Source organism: Triturus cristatus, chromosome 1_1 (assembly GCF_964204655.1).
Source record: "Triturus cristatus chromosome 1_1, aTriCri1.1, whole genome shotgun sequence".
Classification (NCBI taxonomy): Eukaryota; Metazoa; Chordata; class Amphibia; order Caudata; family Salamandridae; genus Triturus; species Triturus cristatus.
In genome coordinates, this window is record NC_140579.1 from 61,028,448 (window position 1) to 61,054,289 (window position 25,842).

The 25,842-nt window shown below is 49.4% G+C and overlaps 1 protein-coding gene across 1 annotated transcript in view; it reads right to left on the bottom strand.

Moving 5' to 3' along the window:
- LOC146869402 (uncharacterized) overlaps positions 1 to 25,104 on the bottom strand; it is a 77,724-nt gene extending 52,620 nt beyond the window's left edge. The window contains exon 1 of the mRNA XM_085599740.1: positions 23,760 to 25,104. Coding sequence (XP_085455866.1) covers positions 23,760 to 23,850 — 91 coding nt within the window. The 5' untranslated portion in view covers positions 23,851 to 25,104. The remainder of the gene's footprint in view (positions 1 to 23,759) is intronic.
- Positions 25,105 to 25,842: the final 738 nt, after the last annotated feature.

The window sequence follows — 25,842 nt, forward strand, 5'->3', positions numbered from 1 at the left end:
CCAGCTGAAATGGGGGGAGAACTACCCTTCACCCAGGGAGTCCTCATCACTAAGGCGGAAACATCTGGACAGACCATCATTGGCGTGATCTGTACCAGGGCGGTGTTCCACCGTAAAGTCCATCCCCTGTAGGGAAATGGACCACCTCAACAGCTTTGGGTTTTCACCCCTCATCTGCATTAACCATCTGAGGGGCCTGTGGTCTGTCTGTACCCGGAAGTGAGTCCCAAAAAGGTAGGGTCTTAGCTTCTTCAGCGCCCAGACCACAGCAAATGCCTCACGCTCTATCGCACTCCACCTCTGTTCCCTGGGAAGTAACCTCCGGCTGATGAAGGCTACAGGTAAGTCTCGGCCCTCCTCATTCATCTGTGCTAGAACAGCCCCACACCATGCTCTGAAGCGTCTGTCTGGACAATGAACTCTTTGGAAAAGTCGGGTGCCTGGAGGACCGGTGCTGTACACATTGCAGTTTTCAGGGTGTCAAAGGCTTTCTGACAGGCGTCAGTCCAGATCACAAGTCTCGGCTGCTTCCTGGAAGTCAGCGAGGTCAAGGGGTGCACAATGTTGCCATACCCCTTGACAAACCTCCTGTAGTAACCCGTGAGACCCAAGAAGGCTCTCACCTGAGTCTGGGTTTTGGGCGGTTCCCAAGCCAGGATGGTATCTATCTTGGGTTGCAGGGGGGCCACCTTGCCGCTCCCTACTTGGTGCCCCAAGTACACCACTGAACCCTGCCCAATCTGGCACTTACTGGCCTGGATTGTGAGGCCTGCTCTGCGCAGGGCCAACAACACTTCCTGGAGGTGGCGCAAGTGTTCCTCCCGGCTGGCGCTGAACAATGCTATGTCGTCCAGGTAGGCGGCGCTGAAATCCTCCAGTCCAGCCAATACCTGGTTGACCAACCTCTGGAATGTGGCAGGGGCATTCTTCATCCCAAAGGGCATAACCCGGAACTGGTAGTGCCCATCTGGTGTGGAGAATGCAGACCTCTCTTTTGCCCCATCGGTCAAGGCGATCTGCCAGTACCCAGACGTTAGATCAAATGTACTAAGGTACCGGGCAGCCCCTAACCGATCTATGAGCTCATCAGCTCTGGGGATGGGGTGCGCGTCAGTCTTAATAACCGAATTGAGTCCTCGGTAATCCACACAGAACCGAAGTTCAGGTGAAGCACCAGGCGCTGCAGCCTTTGGGACCAAGACCACTGGGCTGGCCCAAGGACTGCTAGAGGACTCAACCACCCCTAAAGCAAACATCTTGGAGACCTCCTCCTTGATATATGCTCTGACCTTGTCAGTCACCCTGTAGGCCTTGTGCCTCACAGGAGTGCTGTCCCCGGTGTCCACATCGTGGACACACCACTGAGTGACACCAGGGATTAAGGAGAACAGATCAGGGAATTGTCCCAACAAATGGCGACAATCTTGCTGCTGCTCAAGGGTCAGTGTGTCAGAGAGGACAACACCATCCACTGACCATCTTGCTCTTTTGCACACAGGAGGTCAGGAAGAGGCTCACTCTCCTCCTCCATTCCAGCATCTGTGGCTAGGAGCATGCCCACTTCGGACCTTTCTAAGTGGGGCTTTAACCGGTTGACATGCAGGACCCGCAAGGGGTTCCTGGGAGACTTCAAGTCCACGAAGTAGGTGACATCGCTCTTTTTCTCCACAACCTCAAATGGTCCAGTCCACCTGTCCTTGAGCGCACAAGGTTCTACAGGGGCCATGACCCAAACTTTCTGACCAGGTTGAAGCTCAACCAGAGTGGCATTCTGGTCGTACCACCGCTTCATCTCTTCCTGGCTGGATCTCTGAAGCGCCGAGTCTGGTTCCTAAAGGCCAGCATGTAACTGTATACATCCTGGGGAGGTTTCCTGGGAGATTGCTCCCAGCCTTCTTTGACCAGACTCAAAGGCCCTCTTACCGGGTGTCCATACAAAAGCTCAAAGGGACTGAACCCAAGAGATTTTTGTGGCACCTCACGGTAAGCAAACAGCAGGCATGGTAAGAGGACGTCCCATTTACGCCTCATTGGTTCTTCAAGACCCATAATCATGCCTTTTAGGGTCCGGTTGAATCTCTCAACCAGCCCATTACCTGGAGGGTGGTAAGGAGTGGTAAACTTGTAGGTTACCCCACACTCCTTCCACAGAGACTTCATATAATTAGAAATGAAGTTGGTGCCCCGGTCTGACACCACCTCTCTGGGGAACCCCATGCGGGAGAAAACACCCATCAGTGCCCGTCCCACCACGGGGGACGTCACTGTGCGGAGGGGGATGGCTTCCGGGTACCGGGTGGCATGGTCCACCAAGACCAGGATAAACCTGTTGCCCATGGCTGTCCTGGGGTCCAGTGGCCCCACAATGTCAATCCCCACTCGCTCAAAGGGGGTACTGACCACGGGAAAAGGTTGGAGGGCAGCCTTCTGCTTCCGCCCACTTTTCCCACTTGCCTGGCAAGTTTGGCAGGTCCTACAATGGATGTCTGAATCCCTTCTCATCTGGGGCCAATAAAAATGGGTGACAAGCCTGTCATAGGTCTTGTCCTGCCCCAGATGTCCAGCTAACGGAACGTCATGAGCCAACCCCAGTAGGAAGGCTCTGAAGCGCTGGGGTACCACCAGCACACGGGCTGACCCAGGCTCAGCAGCCTTAGGCTCGCTATACAGGAGATCGTTCTCCCAGTAAATCCAATGTGACCCTGACTGATCACCTGTCGTTTGGGCTGAGGCCTGCTGCCTCATACCCACAAGAGAAGGGCACACTTTCTGTTCAGCACAAAATTCCTCCCTGGAGGGACCACCATCCTGCTGCCAATGGGTCAGCTCGGGAAGGTCTCCCAGTTCAGCCACTTGTTCCCCTGTAGGTTCCAGGGCATCCCCCTCAGGGTCTGCTCCCTACTGGACCGTGGGAACGATGGGGGATGGTTTCCCACGCCCCCTGCCTCTTCTCTTCATGGTTGGGTCCTGGGCCATACTTTCAGGCTCCGGGACCCCATCAACACCCTTACTAGCTGACATGGACCGCGTGGTCGCACACACCCACTCCGGCAGACCCAACATTTCCAGATGCGCTTTTCGCTCCACCTTAGCCCAAGGGGAGTCCTCCAAATCATTGCCCAGGAGAAAATCAACAGGCATGGCGGGCCTCACAGCAACCTGAAGAGTACCTGAGACCCCCCCCCCCACTCAAAAGGAACTTGAGCTACCTCACACTTACTCTGTGAGTTGTCAGCAGCTACAACGGGGTAGAATGCATGAGGGACCACCTACTCTCTGGACACCAAGTGACACTTGACAGCTGTCACACTTGCTCCGGTGTCTGAGAGCTTCCACCCTATGGCCATTAATGGTCACCCACTGCCTATATTTCTTAGTGTTACTAGGCAGAGGGGTTGGAGGGACCATTTCCACGTCTCCTAAAGAGACCAGGGACATTTCTGCGGGACCCCACCCACCGGGGGCACCCATCTCACTCCCTCCCAGGGCTACATTCACTACCTAACGGGGGGTGCACGCGGCGGTGCATTCGAATCCTTCATGGGACACTGGGGATCATAATAACGGTGTCCCACCTGCTTACAAACGTAGCAGGTCATTGGGCCCCTGGGAACAGGTTTACCTGTCGGGACCTCTGGCTTCTTTACAGGGGGAGGCTGGGAACCCTTCCCTTGGGGATTACTTTGGGGCCCTTTCTGAAACTCCCTCTGTTTACCCCTGTCCCCCCCACTCTTCTGCTGGGGACCCTGCCCACCTTTGGCTGAGTCTCCCACTGGACCCTTGTGGACCCTGGTACTGACCCAGCGGTCCGCCTCCTCAGCAAGTTTTCTAGGGTTAGATATCTTGCTATCAATAAGGTGCTGGCGTAGCTCTGGAAAACAGTTATTAGACAAGTGCTGCCATGCAAACAAATCATAAAGAGCATCATAACTATCCACCTTGCTACCCTTTACCCAACCATCCATGGCTCTGCAAAAGAAGGACACATATTCAACCCACGTAGTACCAGGCAACTTCTTACATTCTCTAAAGGCTTGTCGGTACTTTTCTGGGGTCAAGCCATATCTCAACATTAAAGCATCTTTCATACAAGTATAAGACATCCTATCCTCAGCAGGCATGTCCAACAAGGTATCTCTCCCTTCATTGACAAAGCGACCCCACAACCCCGCTCCCCAATCTTTCTCAGGGACCCAGTGGGCCAACAATACTAACTCATATGCTTTAAACTATTGACCAATATCCTAATTTCTACTGTAATCTTTCATCACATCTTTGGGAAAATAAAACCTACTTTCTGCAGGCACAGATGGAGTGCTGCCACCAGAGGGATTCAACTCTAAAAACTTAGTTTTAAGCTCCATCTCCCTCAACATCTTCTCACATTCAAACGCTAATTTCTCTCTTTCAAAATCTAATCTTTTCCTCTCCATTTCAGCTTCACTTTTGCTTCTTGCATTCTCTAATTCCAACTGCCCTCCTAATTTAAGTTTTGCCATCTCTAACTTGTATTCCCTCTCCTTCTCCCCGTCTTCCAACTCTTCAGGAGAAAGGCTCTTAGAGGACACACTGCTGCCGGGAGATGCCACGTGCCCATTCATGGGCTCTTCCTCTTCCGGTACCACCCCCGGATCAGAGGGATTTCTGGCCTCTAACCAGGCCTTCAGTGCTTTGAGGAAGTCGTCTCTCAATCTGAGACCTGTGGTAGGAACTTTAAACTGCTTGCAATATTGCTGTAGCTTCTTTAACTCGTACTTATTTATCAATTTCTTATCAAATTCCTCCACTACAATAAGAGAAGGGGTAGCAGCTCCGGCATCCTCCACGGTCAAAACTGGCAGTGTTTAAAAAAATAAGCTCCAGGAAAGCGGAGAACAAAAATAGAATATCCTACCAAAACAGATTGTGGCTGCGCTATGGTCTGCTTTCACTATGTAGCGTACACTAATCACTGCACATGAGTCATAAATGCAAAGTTCAATCCTCACCGCTGACCACCAATGTTAGAACCGGCGGTCTCTAGTTGGCAGAGGTATACACTTCTGACAAATAGGGACCTACCAACTCTAGTCAGGGCAAGGGGATTACACACTCAGATAACCCCTGCTACCCCCTTGGTAGCTTGGCAGAGCAGACAGGCTTATCTCAGAGGCAGTGTGTTAAGCATTTATGACCACATACAGTAATAAAGTGAACACACTACAAATGGACACAACACAGGAGTTATTATAAAAATAGTATTTTTATATAAGGCTTAGCACAAGACCAAATAACGACAAAAATATACCACAATCTTAATAAATACTCTTTGGAAGGAAAAATAATAGTTTAGGTAAAGTTTCTTCTTAGGAAATAGTTCTTTAGCAACAAAAGTAAGTATTCTTCTGAAACACAGTTCTTGGCAACAATGTGACCCCCACAGGAGTCACACGACGTCGAGTTTACGATATTCCCAAGGTTCGGCGTCGACCGCGAGGAGCGCTACGTCGAGCCTGGAGTTGCAACAGCACCCACAAACACAGTACCTTTGGAAATGAAGAAAACGATGATCCACGGCGTCGAGATGTCGGCGTCAAGAGGTGTCGGGCCGGAGCAGCGCTCACGGCGTCGAGAAGGGCGTTGAGTCGATGCGATCAGCAGCGGCATCGAGACGGGGTCGCTTAGAGCTGGAGCCGATACTCACTACTCCTGGCGTCGCTACTGGCGTCGATCGGGCCCGGCGGCCGGCGTCGAAGACTCGGAACACTGGAGCCGTTACTCACGATGTCGAGCTGGATTCGGCGGCGTCGGCGACGTCGAGACTGCAGATTTCCCCTGTGCACTGGAAATAACACTTTCCAGCAACCAGCAATTCAGCAGATGGTGAAGTCCTTTGGCCCTGTGACTTCTACAGGAGGCTGGCACTCTTCCAGCCCTTGGAGATTTTCTAGCAAGCTTTTGAGAGTACACACCAAGTTCCTCTCTCCTTGTTCCTTGGCAAAAATAAAGAAGCAGCTTCAGGTTCCCCCCAGCAAACAGCACACTGGCAGAAGGGGGAGGCCAGTCATTAGATCAGCAGGCTTCTTGTCCCTGGTAGAGGTTTCCTGGTCAGAAGTGATCTGAGTTCTTGGTTCAGGGGTCCTTCTCTTATACCCCTTTTCTGCTTTGTTCCCTTTGTCCAAGCAGGGAAATACCCCCCATCCTGGGTTTGTTGTGGGTGTTGCCAGGCAGAGGCACCTGGCCTATTCACTGAGCAGGGCAGGGTCCTCAGCCGCCCAGCAGGAGGCAGAGCCAGTATTATCACTGGCAGGAGCAGGGCTATCAGTCGCCCGGCAGTAGGTGGAGCCAGCATTGTGTCAGGCAGGGCAGGCTATCAGGGACTACTCTTCCCCCACTCTAAGTGTAGATGCCTCATTCACCCCACACTGACTCATTCAGACCTCTGGAGCCACCCAGCCCCTGACACACCAAACCAGCAGAGACCGGTGGATAGTTGGACAAGAAAATAGCCACTTTCTAAAAGGGCTATTTTCAAACACAGAATTTAAAAACCATCCATCCCAACGGGTGTGCTATTAAATTCTGAGTTCAGGGATACTAAACTCGATCTGCTACCATGCTCCCTGAGTCAGATAGATTATAATGGAGTTAATAATCAGTCTGGCCTATTGGAGGTAGGTAGCCCTTCAATAGTGAAAACCGAAAATGGCTGTAATTCACTATTAGGTCATGCCACACACATCAGGGCATGACCTACCTTTTACCCACAACGCACCCAGCCCTAGGGCCTACCATAGAGGTGTCTGAAATGTGGCAAAGTGAAGGTTTTAGAGACTGGCAAGTAGGTTTCCTTGCCAAGTCGACATGGCAGTCAGGGACTGCACACAGGCTCTGCGATGGCAGGCCTGAGACACATTTTACACGCTGCTTCTGTGGGTGGCACAACCAGTGCTGCAAGCCCACCAGCAGCAGTTAACTTACACGCCCTTGGCACACGCAGTGCACTAGACGAGGGTCTGAACAGTAAGTCAACCAAGCCAATCATGGTAACACCAATCAATGTAACAATTTAACATAGGGAGCACTTGCACTGTGGCACTGATCAGCAGTGGCACAGTGCCCAAAGCAATATTCCAGCAAAAACATCGTAAACAGAGGAGGCAAACGGAAAAAAATGGAGGAGAGACTCATGCCAATGATGCCAGGTCTAACAGTAATATACGAGTTTAACCTAACTCCCATCTCCACGAATTTGGCCTATGTTGGCTATCCTTAGATAGTTCGAGGACCAGGAAGAAGCTGGCAGATGGCAGCTACAAGGGACTCCCTTAGTGTTCAAATAATTCTTGATAGGTCTTTAATTAAACACGCAGCACAGGTCCCACATAAAGCCTTAAACTATAGGTTTATCACCAATATCCCTTTCTTATTCCAGACGAGGCCTCAAGCTGCAGAACCAACTTGGAAAAAACAACATCTGGGAAAGTGCCAATCTGGGTTGAAACCCAGCAGAAGCGCCGAAGCAGAACCAGTGCCAAGTTATTGGATAAAAGGGACCTGGCTTTTGATACTGCTGCATTTGCCTACAGCCTTTGACACCCTGAGCATCCTTCTGCTGCCAAGACTGCAGGCGGTGGTCCAGATTCTGAGTCATCTGGTGCGGGGGAATTTCCCTCTCGGACTGCTATGCCCGGGTAAGGCAATGTCACCAGCTTGTGTAGTGGCACCTAGGAGACTGAATGGCTTATGTTTGTCCACTCTTGCATATTAGGCCTCGCTAGAGGCAGCTTCAGCTGTATGCCTGGGTTTAATTCATCAACAAAAAATGAACTGATATACATAAAAGGGCTTGGACCATTTCCTCTTTGAAGGCTGCACTTCTATTTGATTGGGTATTAGATGTATTAATGCACCTACGAAGTCCTTCCAGTGCAATCACTCCAATGCCATTGCACCCGATTCAGTAATGAGATCGGCTGCCTTGCAGAGTGGCGGTCTTCTCTGCCCTTTATTGAAAAAAATGGGCTCCCATTTCGCCCCCTTCCCTGCTCTGTCATCTCTCTGAGGCCTAAGGTAAGGTAATGTGTCTCCTCGGCTTCAATTTTGCCTTCTTCTGGACCATTGGTGTCTGGCCCAAATCAACACTGAGCCATAACAAAAGCAAGAAAAGATAGTAAAAAAATACTAATTGGGGGTTTCATTGGCGCATCACACCCTGGGCCCCTGTAACACTGCATCTGCAGCACAAATGATACCTACTACTCAGCCCACTCTCTCCACTGGCCCATTACTCCTAGACATAAGGCCCAAAGCAGGTTGTCTGCCCCTTTTGTGTAAAGTAAAAAAAAAGAGAAAAAAAAAAAAAGAAAAAAAAAAAAAAAAAAAAGAGGAGTAGAGCCCTCATCTCGCCACCTGTTACTTTGGACCAGCTCCCTGTGGAGCAAGGGTAACCTGAGCACTAATGCCAACAAGGAAAAAGGGGTTCCCACCCACCATTTTGCTAGTAACAGTCTCAATTGGGGTGCACTACCTTAGTGCCACTGCACCTGCTGCACTAATGTTAGTAATGTAATGTAATGTAAAAGGAATTTATAAAGCGCAGCTAACACCAGACGGTTTCTTGGCGCTGGGGACGGAGAGAAAGAAAACCAAACAGTCCAGGGGGCTAAGGAGATTCTAATTATAAGCTATAAGGAACAAATGAGTTTTTAGGAGAGACCTAAAATGGATTAAGGGGGAAGCCAGTCTCAGACTTAATGGAAGGGCCTTCCAAAAGGATGGGGCAAGGAATGAAAACCTTAGTCCTCCATGTTTTTTACGTTTAAAAGTAGGGATTTGAAGTAGGGCGAGGTGAGAAGAACGGAGGTTGCGGGAAGGGACGTATGGGTGCAAAAGTGAAGAAATAAACAAGGGTCCTGTACCAACAAGGGACTTAAAAATAATGCAGCCCAGTTTAAATTTGCACCGCTCAGTGACGGGGAGCCAGTGGAGAGATTTTAGAAGGGGACGTGCGTGCTGGTGTTTGGGTTGGTGGTAAATGAGCCGTGCTGCCTGGTTCTGGACCAGTTGGAGCCTCTTTAATTGGTATACAGGTAGGCCAACAGAGAGAGTTGGCATAATCTAACCTGGAGATGACAAGCACCAGTAGTACCAAGGTGAGGGCCTCAGTGGTCAGGAAGCGGGCAATCTTACGGATTTTTCTCAGTTGAAAGAAGCTAGAGGACACCACCGCACTGATCTGCGATTGCATTGAGAGATCATTACTGATGATAATCCCGAGGCTCTTCACTGAGCTGACGGGATTAGGGGGGGTGCCCAGCCTGGAGGGCCAAAAGGTGGAATTCCAAGGGTTGACTATGCCCCCGACAAGCAGAAGTTCAGTCTTGTCGGGGTTAAGCTTCAGATGGTTCGCCCCCATCCAGTCACTGATATGACAGAGAATGGATTGAAAATTGTCGATGGACTGGCCCGTGGAATTAATGTCATCCGCATAATTAAACGCGGTGACACCACTGCCTTGTAGCGAGCGGATAAGGGGGGTGAGATATAGATTGAAAAGGAGAAGGGATAAGGAGGATCCCTGCAGGACACCACAGGTTAGCTTAACCTCATCCGCAGAGAACTGAGAAAGCCGGACCGCCTGATGGCGGTTGCTCAAGAAGGAGCGGATCCAGGCCAACGCAGGGCCCTGGATGCCGGCCTCCCCAACACGGCCGGCCAGAATGTCATGGTCGACCGTGTCGAAGGCAGCCGACAAATCCAGGAGCACCAGGACCTGACTGGTGTTAGAGTCCGCCCCTCTCCGTAGTTCCTCCATAACAAAGTAAAACAGATTCTGTGGAGTGGTTGGGTCTGAATCCAGCCTGTTGATGGTCGAGGAACTGAGAGTCCTCGATGAAAAGTACTCAGAGTGTTGGTCACATGGGCCTCAAGGACCTTGCTGAGGTAAGGGAGGAGGGAGATGGGACGAAAGTTGCTCATAATTGTAGGGTCTGCTGTGGGTTTTTTGAGAATAGGCGTGACCTCGGCTCGTTTAAATGATCCGGGAACAGTGCCAGAGGAGAGAGAGTTATTCAGCAGTGCCAAAGGGGGAGAAGGGCATGCTGTAAAGGCCTCACGGAGGACTGAGGGGGGGCAGCAGTCAGTAGGGGATCCTGACGCAACCTTCTTAAGGAGGGCTAGAAATTCTGTCTAGGAGATTAGAGGGATCGGAGTCAGCTGCCTGGGATTGAGAGAAGGCAAGGTGGACTCAGGCCCAAGATGGTAAGAGAGGGCTGAGGATAGAATACTGTTCTTAATGTTAGCTATCTTTTCAACAAAGAAAAGGTTTAGAGAGTCGCATAGTGCCTGGGATGGGAGGGGTTTAGGGGTAATCCTGTCTGGGTTTGACAATTCCTCGACAATAGAGAAGATGTCCTTGGTTTTAGTGGCGGGGCTGGCGATCTTATTTGAGAAATACATGGATTTAGTTTGCAGGACTGCTAGTTTATAATCTTTGAGCAGAGTGGCGAAATGTAGTTTCATGTCAGGGGCATAGCCTCGTCGCCACTGTCGCTCAGCCTGCCTAAGGCCCAATTTCAAGGCTTTAAGGTCATCCGTAAACCATTTTTGGGCATCGTGAGGGAGTCTAAGTTTTAATTGTCTGCGGGGAGCCACGATGTCGCTGGCTGACTCCAGCCAGTGTGTAAGAGCAGAGGCTTGGTTGTCAATAGATCCCAGATTGGAGGGAGTGGAGGTTTTAAGTAAGGTGGCAAAGTCATTGAGGTTAGCCCTGTTCCAATTCCGGGCTAAGAGGTTTCCTTCCTTGAGTCTACTAGGACTGGGAATGGCCGTGATAGAGAAGGAAATAATAAAATGGTCTGACCAGATGCAGGGAGAAATGAGGGGGTAGAGATGTCCAGGTTGGATGTCCAAACCTGATCCAATATATGGCCCTTGATGGGAGTAGCTGTCTTTGTGTGTGAAGTACAGTTCATACTAGACAGGAGCTCAGTAAATGATATGGAGCAGGTGTTCTCCTTAGCATGAGAGGGCCAGTAGTTAAAATCACCCAGAACCAAGATTCTGGAGTTGTTAATGATGAGTTGGGATAGCATATCGCCAAACAGCAGAGGAAAATTCTGCATGGGTTGGGGGGGGCGGTAGACTAACACACAGATAAGTGGAGTGGTAGGGGATTCCAGTCTAGCCGTAAGGAATTCAACTGAGGGGATGCCGATTAAGTTCAAAGCGGAGAACTGAATGGAGTTTTTAATAATTGCTGCTACCCCTCCTCCCGGCCTTCCAGAGGCTCTGTTTACATGGAGGATGTAGTAACCAGTAGGGATTGCAGCAAGTAAATCAGGAGCAGAGTCATCGTTCAGCCAAGTCTCTGTTAGCAGAAGTATATCCGGCTGCTCAGAGTCTAACAATGCGAAGATTTCCAGCTGATGCTTTACCAGTGATCGTGTTTTAAGGTAGATCACAGTCAGCTGAATGGGTGGAGTATGGTTATTAGATAGAAAAGAAGTGTTTGAAGGAGGAGTTGGGAGAGGACCTCTCATCTCGGGGAAAATTTCCCTGGTGCAAAGAAGTCCCAGTGACTCACAGTTCGACAGAATAGGGGGGGGGAGAACCTGTATGAATGAAGTTGAATCAAATCTGTGGAGGAGTATTTCCTCACGCCAGCAGGGGGACGTGCCCCGTGCCCCGACCGGCCGCGGACGGGCGCAGACGGGCTTGCCTTAGGCGTGCCTTAGGCACGCCTTTGGCGCGCAGACGGCGTGCCCGCTACGTTCGTCCGCTGCGCGTCCGGCCGAGGCACATCCTTTAATGGCAATTTGGGGGGGGGTGTGGCCTCGTAGTGGTGGGCGTGGCCTCGCTTCAGGCTATGGCTGCGAAGGCAAGGTTTTTCCCGCTACAGCGTAGATCAGCTGTGCGGTAGAATCTAGAACGAGTGTTCCAAAAAGGGAGAGTGCCCAGGGGAGAATACAGCAGTAAGTAGTGCCACAGAGTAAAAGAAAATAATTGTTTTAAAAAAGCGCTAAGCTATCTCCCGGCTTCCGCCTCAGGAGCAGTTTGTTTTAATCTCAAATAGTAATGGCCATTTAAATAAATCTCCACCTTCCTCAGGGAATCTCCCGGAGAGAGCTGTGTCTGTTCACTTGTAAAGAAATACATTTGCCCTCAACCAGCACCCCTTCCTCTGGGCCATCACCTTAAGGTTATTCATGAACAGAGAACTAAAGCATACAGAGGCCTTCTCACCAGAGCACCTACAAACTGAAATAAAGATAAAATGTTTGCTATTGGTTAATCACCAAATGTAAAGGCTGTTAGGAGCCATGTACAGGCTTTAATTTATGAAGTCACTATTCTTTTTGAAAGGTGCTCTGAGGGTGTCCCTAGTTGGAAGTAGTTTGCATCCTATGCAAGTAGGGACACACACTCTAGTCAGGGTAAGTGTAGTACACACTAAGTGTACCATTCTTACCCTCTGGTAGCTTGGCTCAGAGCAGTCAAGCTAAACTAAAGTCTGCGACGAATCTTCCCCCATTTGGGATTTCCACACAAGGTCCAAACTACTATCTCGCTTGTTCTGTCCAAACTCGATTGCGCCAACAGTCTACCACAGATGAGCTTTAACAACCATGAAAAGACGACAACGGATTCAGAACTCGGTTGCACATCAAACTGCGAGACCTGCCTTGAAAGCTCTGCATTGATTACCGGTTGCCAGAAGATCCACGTTCAAGCTGCTTTGCATCACCCACAAAGCCATACATGGAATGGGACCATCATCAGGAATAAAATCACCAAACGCATTCAGCAAAGGAACCTCTGCTCTAGAGTGACACCTCGCCTCAAAATCCCCAGATACAAAATAAAAACCACGGGTGGTACATCCTTCTCTGTTCAAGCAGCCAATCTATGGAACTCTATACCCCCAACATAAGATCCATAGACAACGACCTTATCTTCAGAAAACTACTCAAGCATTGGCTCTTCCCCCACATAAGCACCATACGCAAACAGAACTATACAGCATATCCCTCCGTACATAAGCATTTATTTGTACTATCGATATCTACCTATATATGTGTATTGCTTTGTATAAGCATGTAGAATAATTATGTTTAAAAGGTTTGTGTTTTTCAGTACAACACTTGAAAATTGGAATTCATCCAATGCTTCTTTAATCTACATATACTTACTCCCTTTACGCATCTATATACTTTCCATGTACTTATGGATCTATATATTTATTACTTTCTTCTAATTCAGCATATCCAATGGCCTATCCTATTTCTCACCCTAGGTCTCTCTCAATATATCTTCTACCTCAACAATTTGACTCATCCCAAACCTCTACTTCTCTTTCCAATATACTACACTATTTCTAAACCTATACCTCTATCAATATATCCTCTACATCCACTCGCTCATTCATTTCAAACCCCATACCACTACTATGATCCCCAAAAGAACCCTTTCTAGACTCTTCCCTACTCTACCCCTCCTTCCATCATCTGACACCCCTTTTACTATACCGATCCCTCAAAAGAAGCCTTTCTAAACTCTTCCCTCTGACTCTTCCACTCCACATCCCTTTTTACTCATCCCAAACCTCCTCCTACTGCTAGGACCTAAAACAAAAGTCTAAATTGTTCACTCTTCTATCCCTTCACTATCCTTTTCAATCGAAATAACAGACTAACAAGTCCACTTCTCATATTCCACTATACTAATTCAACACTAATCCTTTATGGTTTCCGGAGTAGCATGCCAATCGCCAAAAAAGCGCTCCAACACCCCATCAGGGGTAACAAGCGCTATATAAATGCAAAACTTTTCCCTCTTCCCTCTTCCATCCCTATGCTATCCTTCTCAATCCAAATAACGGACTAACATATCCACCACTCAAATTACTTTCATATTTCACTATAATAAATTCAACACTAATCCTTTATGGGTTCCGGAGTAGCGTGCTACTCGCCAAAAAGGCGCTTCAACACCTCAGCAGGGGTAGTAAGCGCTATATAAATGCAATACATAGAGTGCGAGGCTTCAATGCGCTGCAATGGAGGCTCGCTGTTTTAGGAGCAGCGGTTACCAGCGAGGACTTCACTACAAGACTGCTTCCCCCACTAGAAGCAAAGCATGATGCGTGACAAACAAGCGCTTACTTGGAGGATCATCTGTAGAAGTATGTAAAAGCACTATAATTCTGGTCAGATCTTTTCCAAAAAAGTAATTTCTTTTTTTTTATGCAAAGGAACACTGCATCAAAAATGCAAACACATACTTGTATTAAATAATAAAGGTCTAACAACAAGTATTATGCTAGGATCACAACTTTCGGACACACCCAAACCACGCTGTGCTGCCTCCACTGTCTGAGCTGTGTGCCTATTAGACCCACTTCCACCATTCTACCACTACACCCACTTGTAAATACCGTGCCTCTCTCTGTCTTTGATGCTAGTGGCAGGATATGCTCGTTTGTGATGTGTGTGTATCTGCCCAATCAGATTCAGACACTGGAGCCACTCTTCAAGGCCTTCCCTGCTACTTCCACCAACCATGGAACAACCTAACACAGTGGCATGAATACCTGTACGATATCCACTAGGCAGCGACATATAAATGCATTAAAGATGAAGTCCCGTTTACAACTACTATTCCCATTTTATCGTTAGTATTGAGGACTCAACGTACATATCATTTTGTGGCAATTTCATGCATTTCTACATTTTTATAAAAAAGGTCAAACTGCTGCTCCATAATTACTCTGAATAAAGCAAATATAATGCATTTTTCTTGTCAGTGGGATGGTTATGACAGTTAATGAGCATTGGTATGTAGGTCACCTCACATAAAAACTTTGTTCCAAGAACATTCTAGGATTAAGAGGACTTTTGTGGCTTCTTTTTATTCTTTGCAAACTTTAGAAAGAAAGCAGGCACTGTGCGTTTTGCATCGGTGTTTGTTTGGGCAGTTTGCACACGCCCCCTGCTCTCCAGGAGGCCATCAAGAGAGTCATTGAAGTTCAACTTAAGACTCCCTCATCCTGAAACAAGGCAAACAGGAAGGTGGATCTACTGAAAAATCAGCAAGAAGTGCTTAGTAAGTTATTCTCTGAACTACATAATTAAAACTCAGCTTTGATTGCCTCAGAACAGGCTAATACTTTGGGAAAAAAAACTTGAAAACCCTCATCTTTGTCCTTTATTTTCCTGAACTCTCTGCAGGCCCTACAGTGGGGCCCAAGTATACTTTCCACCCCTAGCTGGGGCACCACTGCCACCAGGAATGAGACTGGTTTGTATCAGTTCCTGGAGTCTGATGGAAGCACACACATTGACTACAGATCTCCTCCCCATAATTCTGGATCTGCTTTCTGTGCCTTAGGACGGAATTGAGGGGGCGTGGCCTGACACGTTAAGATGGCGGTCGCACTTTAAGAGTGCTCCGGACCCTCCCCAGGAACACCGGCCTGCCTTGACGATTTACTATCTCGTCCTCTTAGGGCCGCTGGGATTGAGCGCTGGGGGGGATCTCCAGGTTGGCTCACAGCTTCTCAGTTGGGAGGCAGTATCTGGTCTTACTGGGGGTACTCTTACTAGGTTTAAATATCATCAGTTATCCAGATGGTGGCTATCTAAGCCCTGGAATCTCAATAACCCTAATCCAAAATTTGATTTAATATATAGGAAAAATAAGTGGAAAAAACAAATTTCATACTGGTATACAGCTATGTTAGAAGCTGAGAACAGCTGCGAATCAGAGATACAAAAGCTATGGAATAATCTACTAGTATTGGAGAATGTGGATTTGGTGGATATTTGGGTTGACTCATTTACTATCTTGCAGGCTGTGGTAAAACCGGCAACATTAAAGCGGAACCATTTATATACCATGTATAGGGCATATATATCCCCAAAGAAACTTATGAAATTCGCCAATCTAGATTATCATTGCCCAAGATGCAGATTCCTGGCCGCAGATGATGTGCATATGTTGGCTGTATGTCAAGAAATAAAAAATTATTGGGATTCGGTACAGGGTTTCTTGGGGGAGGTTCTGCAGACACCAATAGTAATAACAATTAATACTATTCTTTCCGGACTAGGAGTTGCCTACAATATTGAGGATATTAACACAAGGTTCATTTTCTACGTCATACTCCTAGCCAGGCGTGAAATATGCAGAGCCTGGAAAGATCCATTACCTCCATCTTTTTCAAACTGTCTTAAACATGTTATTGTTACCAGTAAGTCAGATATGGCATGTGATCTCACAAGTTTTGATAAAATTTGGAAGCCCTTGGTGGCATGGCAAGATAGGTAAAGGTAAAGGTAATTTGGTGTTCCTATGATTTATCTTGGGCCCTGTCGGTTCCTAAATCTCCCCAGTAACGCAGGGAGTCAGTTTTGGCGTGAAAAGGAGTGGATTGGGAAAGCAGTGGCAACTTGAGGGATTAGGCATGGCTCTGTATGAACTTGGCCGCTTAACATCAGGGCCGGATAGGATCGACCTTTTCAAATTGAGTTGCCTAAGCTCCCTTTAAGAATTCCATAATGGTATATGAGGAAACCAAAAAAAAAAAAAAAAAAAAAAAAAAAGAGTGCTCCGGACCCCTCATCATTTGCGTCAATGAGTGACTGCTGGGGACTGAGCTATCCTGTGACCGGAGGATCGGCCGCTATATTGGGCGGTGGGGACCCCATGGTTCTGGTGACCCCTCCTCCCTCTCCCAATCTGGGCTTGGTTTCTGCCCAGCCCTCCGCCTACCATCTTGACAGGAGGGATCTGATCAATGTACCCTGGAGGCGGGATCGGAATTGGCTGCATTGGGGGGGCGAGAGAGCGGGACCTGCCTGAACCATCCCCCGAGGCTTCCCGGGCCTGGGTGCGTGGGGCCTCTCTGCGGCTGCTGTAGGGATCATCAACTCTGCGCTCCGGATCTCCACCCTTGCAGCCATAATACTGGGTCTGCTCATGGAGGGGATTTGCGCGGTTGTTGGCCGGTTTCCTGCCTCATGACCGGTGGTGGATCCCCAGCCGCTGTCCGGCGCTCCGGAGTGAAGGTGGTGCGTGCTGCATTTGTGGTGGGGGTGCGCAGGGGAATTCCTGGCCCGAGCCCCCTCTCCCCCTGGTCTGGGCCAGAGTTATCACACCCTGCCTCGCCGCCGGCCACTGTGAGGACCTCCCATTGAAGCCTGGCCCACCCTGGCCTGCTCTATCAATCCATCACGCATTGAATACCGCCTGGCCCTTCACACACCCAAGTTGCTCACTGGCCTGAACCAGCAGTCATATCACTCACCCCTCTGCGGTCACCCAGGACTCTTAGGATTTTCCCGTTCCAATTACTGGGGTCACATTGATGGCATGCTCTTGGGATATTACTGTGCACACACCTGGCTGACAAGGGCAAGACCTGAAGAACTGACTCTAAGGGGGTCTCCGTGGTCCCCCATGGTGAGGTGGGGCTGACTTTCCCTATCCGGCCAACGTCGGAACGACGCCCTGAGAACCCGGGTGTGTGCGGAAGGCGACGGCGCAGGCACTGGCGCTGAGCCTAGAGAGTCAGAACCAGGACCTAGGTGTCAACTACACTTTGCAGAGGTCCCACGGAGGGAGGAGGAACTGGCCGCATCCAAAAAGCGGCGAGGGGCCCCCTCCGCCATCCTCCCCTTGGCCTGCCTATTGGCACCCTCACCTGCCTGGGTGAGACATTGTTCTTCTTGGACCAGCCACGACTTCGAGCGGCGGGGAGGGGGTGGGGGGTGGGGAAGAGATGTCCGGACCTGCTTTAACCAGTACCTTGGCATTGGTGGGCTTGTGTGGGGGTGAGTTCAGTGCCCGGGCCTGGGCGCTGGGCCTCTCCCACCAGGGAACGTCTGCCCCATGAGCCTATAACCCCCAGCCAACCAGATATTCGGGTTCCTACACTCACGGCCGAGATGGTTAAAGACCGAGCCCCGAAGACACCCGCTCCACAGACTCAAACTAAAATGGACCAGTACACCACCGCTGAGCGGAACCCAGCGGAAGGGGCATCTGGCAGTTCCTCCCTTGCCGGAAGACCTTTCGACCATCCTGCAAGCTATCGGCACCTCCCAGGCCTCGGTGGAGAGCAAGATAGGCGAAGTCCGGGTGGGCATGGCCCTTAGCAATGCCACAGCGAGAATTTCGGAGGTGGAGTCGCGTCTCTCCACCTGAAGACGAACTTGGGACAGTTGAAAACCCAAGTGGCCCGCCTAGAGAATCAAACCTCGGAACTACACCGTCTGGCAGAAGATGCAGAAAAACACTTGCGGCGAAACAATTTACGCCCAATAGGTTTCCCCAAAGGGGTCGAGCAGGGACAGGCGGACACCTTTGTGGAGACTTGGGTGAAGTCATGGATACCTCTGCGGATCCAGTCTGATTCCCCTCTCACCTTGTCTGATCCTCCACAAACACACTCCTCTCCTCCCAAGCCACAGTGGTGACACACCCGGTCCCGCAGGAAGGGGGTGAAAAATTGGCTGGGGGGTTGAGGGGTAGACGCCGCGGTCGCCGGGCCTCGGGTCCCAGTTGTTTATCTCTTGTGAGGCTCCTCTGGCTCTCAACAACCACAGCAGGGCCAGTTCGCGGTATGATCTGAGCTGTGGTCCGGCCCATGTGGGGGAAGTACGTCCCGCCTTGTCAGACTCCAATCAGTCTAGAAGTCCAAGAGCTCCAAGGATCCGGTGAAGACACAGGAATCCGATTTGTAGAGGCCCACAAGGCTGAACTGAGGCTGAACTCTTGGGATATCTTACGTTAATAAGTAGCTGATGACACTGACATCTGTCACTATGGAGGGGTCCATTATAGCCACGAACTGCCCTGCTAAACGTTTTAGCTTAGCAATTTGTTATTGTTAACTTATTTATTTTTTTCAGTGCGACAGATCATTCAGATCTGGAAGTATAGGGTGGGGGGTTTGTAGGGGGAAGTTTAGGGGGTGGGGGGGGGGGGGGGGATAGGTCTGTTGTCTTCCGAATTGTTTTCACCCTGGCTCCGCTTGAGCCATTGCTTTACTTTTTTAACGACAGCTTGCTAGTTGTACACAACATCACCCTCGACAGACAGCATATCACCTTGCACATGCCACACCTTTCTATCCTAACCGCGATGCTCCGCTCCCCCTGGAACCCGGGTCCTTTGGTCCTCCCCGCCCACATCTCACATACTAGCCAGATGCCCACCCGCAGTAGATCTCTCCACGTTCGGTCACGGAACGTGTATGGCTTGCTGGATTTTAAAAGCTCCCACTGGGAGCGAGCACACGTACTTCCCTGCAAGCTCTCTAGCGGGCAGGGAAACATATCTGTTGCCACCCAAGGGGAGCATTTTAAAAGCTCCCACTGGGAGAGAACACACATGTGCTTCCCTGCTCACTCTCTCACGGGCAGGGAAACTGCTGTGTCCTGGATGTTGTCTCCCTGGAACACAGTGCTTCAGACAGCTCCAGGGGATTTGGCCCACGGGATCTTTCATGGCTGGGGGGGGGGGGGGGTTGGGGTTGAATACCCCCTTTAATTTAAGTTCTGCCCCAGGGATGGGGTCCCGGGCCTATTGAGATTCAGGGAGTGAGGCTGCTCACCCTCCCTCCTCACCTTTATTTTAAATCCGCCTTGGGAAAAGGTGTCCCAGTGGCCATTTCAGGCTTGGGGAGGGGAGCCATGCACCCCCCTTCCCTTTAATAGAATTTTGGTTTCCAGGGGATGGGGTTCCTGGATCCTAATTGAGGCTCAGAAGGCCGACACATGTCAAATATGTTTTGCCCTCTGGTCCCTCCACCCTCCCACAGGATCTGAAAACTTTCTGGGAAAAAAGAAGTCTATTCGAGCGGATGGGGTATCCCTTCACTTATTTGTTTTCCTTTTGTTTAGAACTCAGAAGGAGTCCTGCCTTAAGATGGCTGCTTCTACACAGTTGTTGATGTGGTAGCAGCCAATAGGATCTCAGCTTGAGATCTGTCGGGTCAGCAAATCCCCTGCAGGGTGAATTATAGTTTTTGAGCATTAATTGCTCAAAGACTAATGAATGGATTTATGCCAAATCGACACAACATGCTTTCTGGACCAAGACATAGCTTTCTGCCAAATTTGGTGTAAATCCGTTTAGTGGTTTTTGAGGTATCATTGTTCAATTTTCCTATGGAAAAATGAATGGGGGAAACACGTAATGGGACTGCAGCTTTTTCTCAGCCTGCTTGATGGAAACTTTCCAGGAAGAAACGGAGGCAAATGAGATTATTTTTTACGCAAAGCTTAGTACAGATTCATCAAAAGGAGCCAAAGTTATTAGGAAAACAAAAAATGCTTTTCCTATTGAAACGCAGATCTAACTATAACTACCCAGTGTCAAACCGCACTGATATATAGAGATAGATAGATATATACACACACACAACCTCTGGAGGTCACCCACATCACTCTCTTGCTGTCTCTGTCCGCCTCTCTCTCGCTCCATCTATTTTCCAGTAATTGTCATACTCCACCCTCTGCCTTGCATTCTTATTTTTGTCTCTCACCTCCTTCCTTGTTTTGCCTGTGTTTTAAACATGTTCGCACATGTTTACCTCTCCTTGCTCCAGCCACTCATCTCCAATGCCTCATGGCCGGGTTCACCGCACTCTTTCCCGTGACGGCTCTGTCGTGAGGCATTTCTTTTCTTCTAAAGGAAGTTACATCTCTCTCAGTTTACCTCTTTCATCTTCTTTGTTAAACTAGTTTATTGGCTGAAGTGCTCCCACCCAAGGAGCCTGACATACTTTAGGAACCATCCGTGACTGTTATGACGTTAGAAAAACAAGCATTGGCAAAGCCACTTGGTCTGGCTTTAATGTGGCAACACGTGTGAACACAGGCATGCGGAAATCAGCTCATTAAAAATAGAACTTTTGGGTTTGTCAATGCTGCTTCATATAAATTTGTCATCAACAACAATATATCCTCCCTAAATGTAAGAAAACCACACCAATGTTGTGGAGCAAGGTGAGCCTCAAAGTGTCAGCCATACTTAATGAGGGAGATGCAAAGATGGAGTTTGTTAGATTTTCCATTGGAGCGTTCCTTAAAGAGGGAAGGAAACCCTCCCCTTCTACCAGAGTGTTGCAAAGTCATCCTGTGCCCTGGGCACCCCCCAACTTTTTGCTGACTGGAACTGGTGGTAACTGACTCTGACTGACCCTGGGCTCTGCCTAACCAGGCCCAGGGCCAGTGCCAAGCTGAAAAGGAACACATTAGAATACAGTTAAAACACCCAACATACACTAGGGTACACTATGGTATGGTGGGGTATCCCTGTAATTGGTATGACCTACCCCATAAGCCTCTAGTATCTAATAGGGCAGGGGATTGAAACTACCTAGAAGTCCCCAGTACCCTGGGGTATGGCAGTTTAGAGGCCAGCAGCTTTTTCTGCACTAGCATGTGTGCAGTGCTGAAGCCTGAGGTCAGTTTAAAAGCAGCACTGGGTGCCAGGACTGCTTTGAAACAGTAAATTGCTGGTCAAATTCGACTTTGATACTAGAAACACAGTAAAAGGAGAATCTGCAATATTTCTACAGATTCAGAACCCCTAAAGTCTCCCCTAGTTGCACAGGGGGTGGGGAGTCCTTTAGAAATTAGGGAAATACTTATAAAATATGTTTTTATAAGCCCTGGTGCTAGAAGACTGGCCCAAGTCATTTTCCCCATTGCAAACCCCATGGCCCATAGGTTAACATGGTAGGAATTTAATGATTAATAAATATTGATAGGAGAGGACTAGCCGGACCATTCAAAGACTTCCCAGAATGGTAGTAGTAAATCCAACAATATTATATTGTTGAATTTCTCCTAACGTGTACATACAAGAAGTTATAAGACTTTCTTGTTTGTAGTCCAAATTCAGCCTTCCAGTGGTCTGCCCTGATTGGTCAGAGTTAAGTGGATTAGCCAGGCTGCTTTGAAGAGGTGATAAAGAACCACTCTGCTGGGAGGGCAGTGTGCTGGTCTATAGGAATGCCAGACCAGGAGGTGGAGTCGTAAACTATGCTCTTCAAAGGCAGAGGGGAGGGCTGGGTTTCAGTTTCACTTTGACACTCTTGACCCAGAGTCAGGGCTAGGCTTAAGGAAGGTATGTGCAGATGGTAGGGGGAAGAGTCCATGGAAATAAGCCATCCCAGGGGGTGTGTTTAGCCAGCTCTTACCTCCTTGCTGGAAAATCAGCCATTATGGATTTGGAAGAAAGATGCACTCTGGGACAACATAATGCCACACTCTACGGGATGTAGTCATCACTATGAGGAGTTACCCTTCTTTCATTGGTCAGAGGTGACCTGTGGCTTGACCCAGAGAATTTTGAAATAAGTATCTGAGAGGGGCAGAGCCCTCCAGATCTGCTGCTTGAAACTTACTGAAGCAAGAGGTGCCCTGCTGCGAAGTTCTGCTGTGCAAAGACTTCTAAGGCCTGACCTCTGAAAACTGCGCCATCTGAAAACTGCAGCCCTGTGGATTACCTTGCTACAAAAGGACTAAGAAGTAGACATCCTGCAAGCTACAGGTTAACAGAGCTCACCTGGACATCCCCACAAAGAATCCCCAGCCTGGAGTACCAGTGGATTTGAAAGGGTTTTGTTCAAGTGGATTGCGGAATTGAAGTTTCACACTTTCAAGGACCCTCTTGGAGATTCCAGAACCTTGGACTGTGTGTTGAATACTTTGGGACCCGCAAGCAGAACTTCAGGAAGGACTTCTAACTGGACCCGCCTGCTGGAGAAGGCTACACAGTGGTGAGACATTCTCCAGAACCGTTTCTAAAGGTGTGTCCCCGTCAGAGAAAACAAAATGACTAAAAGGGGCACTTTTGGTTTCTAAGCACTAGAAAGTGACTAATCTTTAAAAATTAATATCTCTGGTTCCCTACTGTGGATTTTTTTTGTTTTGGTGTCATTTAAAAGATAAAAATATTACATATTTTTATAAATTGGTGTTGGATTTTTATTTTGTGTCGTGTCTTAACTATTTACTGAAATTGTGTTTTTAAATGCTTTACATACCTGTCTTTGAAGTTAAGCCTGTCTGCTCGCAGCCACATTACCAAGGGTTGAGCATAGGAATCATTTTCTAAGACCTATGCTGGGTCCTATCGTGTGTTAGTGGCCTCATTGCCAGTGGCAGACCTACATTTGCCCCTACCAATAACCCACCTTCCAACACAGAGGCATGGTTCATCACGGGCTCCTCCTCGCTAAAACCAATCCCCAAGTCGGTGGTGGGATCCCCAAGAAGCTCTCAGAGAGGCATTTTTTTTTCCAATCATCAGCTTCTGAAACAAACTACTTACAGTCACTGAGTAGAGTTAGAGGAAGTGCATCGATTTACAGAGGAAAGGGGCCACACATGTAGAAATACTTAGTTATCTTCAAAAATGGAACCTCCCATTCTGTGGTGAACAACAAAAGATTCAGTTTGGTGTCTACAATGCACACCTTCTGATAATGATTGTCGACATGTTTCAGCCCACAATCAAACCCTTCCCGGGTCAGGAGCATTCAGCAGGACGAGTCCCATTGATTCAACCCTAGCCATGTTAGTAATCTACAGCCGCTTAGGAGAAATGGAAGAAAAAATTGAGAATTGTTGATGTTATGTGTCCCAACACTTGTTAATCATCACAGAAGAACCAAAATTGTTAGGAGGTAACAGCATCATGCACACGCTTCAGTGAGCACATTCTCCAGTAGCCCCTAAGTAGGAACACTTGACATCACTCACCGCATAGCAGCAGGTAGCCTGCTACGGTCATCTTGAGATGAAGGCCCGAGCAGCGTGCAGGCTTCTGTATTCCTGCTGATAAATGCAGCATCCTGGCTCCTCGGGTGGCTACAGTCTCCCCGACTCTGGTTGGGTACTGCCTTTCTTGGCTCCCTGGCCAGGTGCCACCTCCTCTAGGTCTCTGGTCAGCCCTCTAACTTCCTGATCGGGTGCATCCCTGGTTCACAGGGCAGGTGTAGCGACCCCTCAGCGCCCGTGGTTCTTAGGACAGGTGAATCCCCCAGCAGCGCCTCTGGCTCTTAGGACAGGTGCAGCCCCCAACAGCGCCGCTGGCTCTCAGGACAGGTGCAGCCCCCAACAGCGCCGCTGGCTCTCAGGACAGGTGCACCCCCAGCAGCGCCCTTTGCTCTCAGGACAGGTGCAGCCCCCAGCAGTGCCCCGACTCTCAGGACAGGTGAAGCCCCCAGCAGTGCCCCGACTCTCAGGACAGGTGAAGCCCCCAGCAGTGCCCCGACTCTCAGGACAGGTGAAGCCCCCAGCAGTGCCCCGACTCTCAGAACAGGTGGAACCCCCAACAGCGCCCTTTGCTCGCAGGACAGGTGTAGCCCCCAGCAGCGCCCTGGCTCTCAGGGCCTGGTGCACCCCAGCAGTGCCCCTAGCCCTCAGAACAGGTGCAGCCCCCAGCAGCGCCCCCGACTCTCAGGACAGGTGCATCCCCCAGCAGCACCCCTGGCACTCCGGACAGGTGGAGTCCCCAATAGCGCCTCTGGCTCTCAGGACAGGTGCAGCCCCAGCAGCACCCTTTGCTCTCGGGACAGGTGCAGCCCTCAGCAGTGCCCCGGGCTCTCAGGACAGGTGCAGCCCCAGCCGCGACCCCCGTTTCTTAGGTGAGGTGAAGCCTCCCCTACTCCCTAGTTCTCAGGACAGGTGCAGCTCCCAGCAGAGCCCCTGACTACAAGGACAGGTGCATCCCCCAGCAGACTCCGTGGACTCTCTCACTAAGTCACGCCGCCGCCTCCAGCTGTCCTCCCTGCACCGTTCAGGTAGAATTAATGTGCCCCTGCAGTCACCAGGGCGGGAGCTCTCAGCAGGCGGCCGCTCCCTCTCCTGAGCAGGCAGACTTTACAGTCTCCTCCGGGGAGTCCCGCACCAGAGCGCGGCGCTCCTCAGCAGCAGCTCACGGCCTCTCTGCTGGAAGATCTCCCAGCATGAAATGTGGGTATAAAATCACGTTCAAGAGAAATTGGCGTCTCGTACCTAAGTGCTTTAGCACATCCTCAGAGCAGAAAGCGCTACATACATGCTACTCAGGCGCGCAACGCCCATTGGGCGGAAAGAGATTTCAATTAAATGCACAACCAACGGCAGGCGACTTGGGGGGAGGTTGGGCTGTTAGTAATTAAATCATTTAATTACTAACAGTCCACTCCTCCCACGTCGCCTGCCATTGGCTGTGCAGCTTCCAGGACAGACGCGCCCATGGACCTGTCGTCTCACATCAAAGTCTTCCGCAGCCTCGCCGGTCCTCCGAAGGCCAATTTATTTACACGTCTGTGTGTTTCACGCCTTCCCGTGCCCTTCCCGCCCCGACTCCTGGACGGCTGGTGCTGCCACAGGGTGGAGTGTATCTCAGGGAAATACGCAAGCAGAGAGCCGTAGGCAAGTGTAATGGCTTGTTTCTAAGCGCCGTGACAGAAACCGAGCCCTCTGCTGGGATGTAAATCGACATGTAAAAATGTACTAAAGGCTTCAAAATTCAAAACGTCTAATGTGAAAGTGATTTACTTCAGAACACTGGAGTTAATATGCGCATTAAATTACATTTATCAGAAGTCTTAGGGTAGGGTGACCAGAATTTCAAAGCCAACAAGCATTTGCAATGCAATAGGTCTCGCAATGACATTATTTTGAGCTATTGGCATTGTAAATGGCATTGTTTTTTTCCCCCTTAATGAAACATTAAGCAGATGCTGTAATGCAAAATGTCAACAGCTCCCTTTTATGTAAGTGCGAAATCTATTGCATTGCATTTGTACTCGTGTGAGTTTTCGGACCGGAAACCCTTGTATGCTCCGCCCAAACC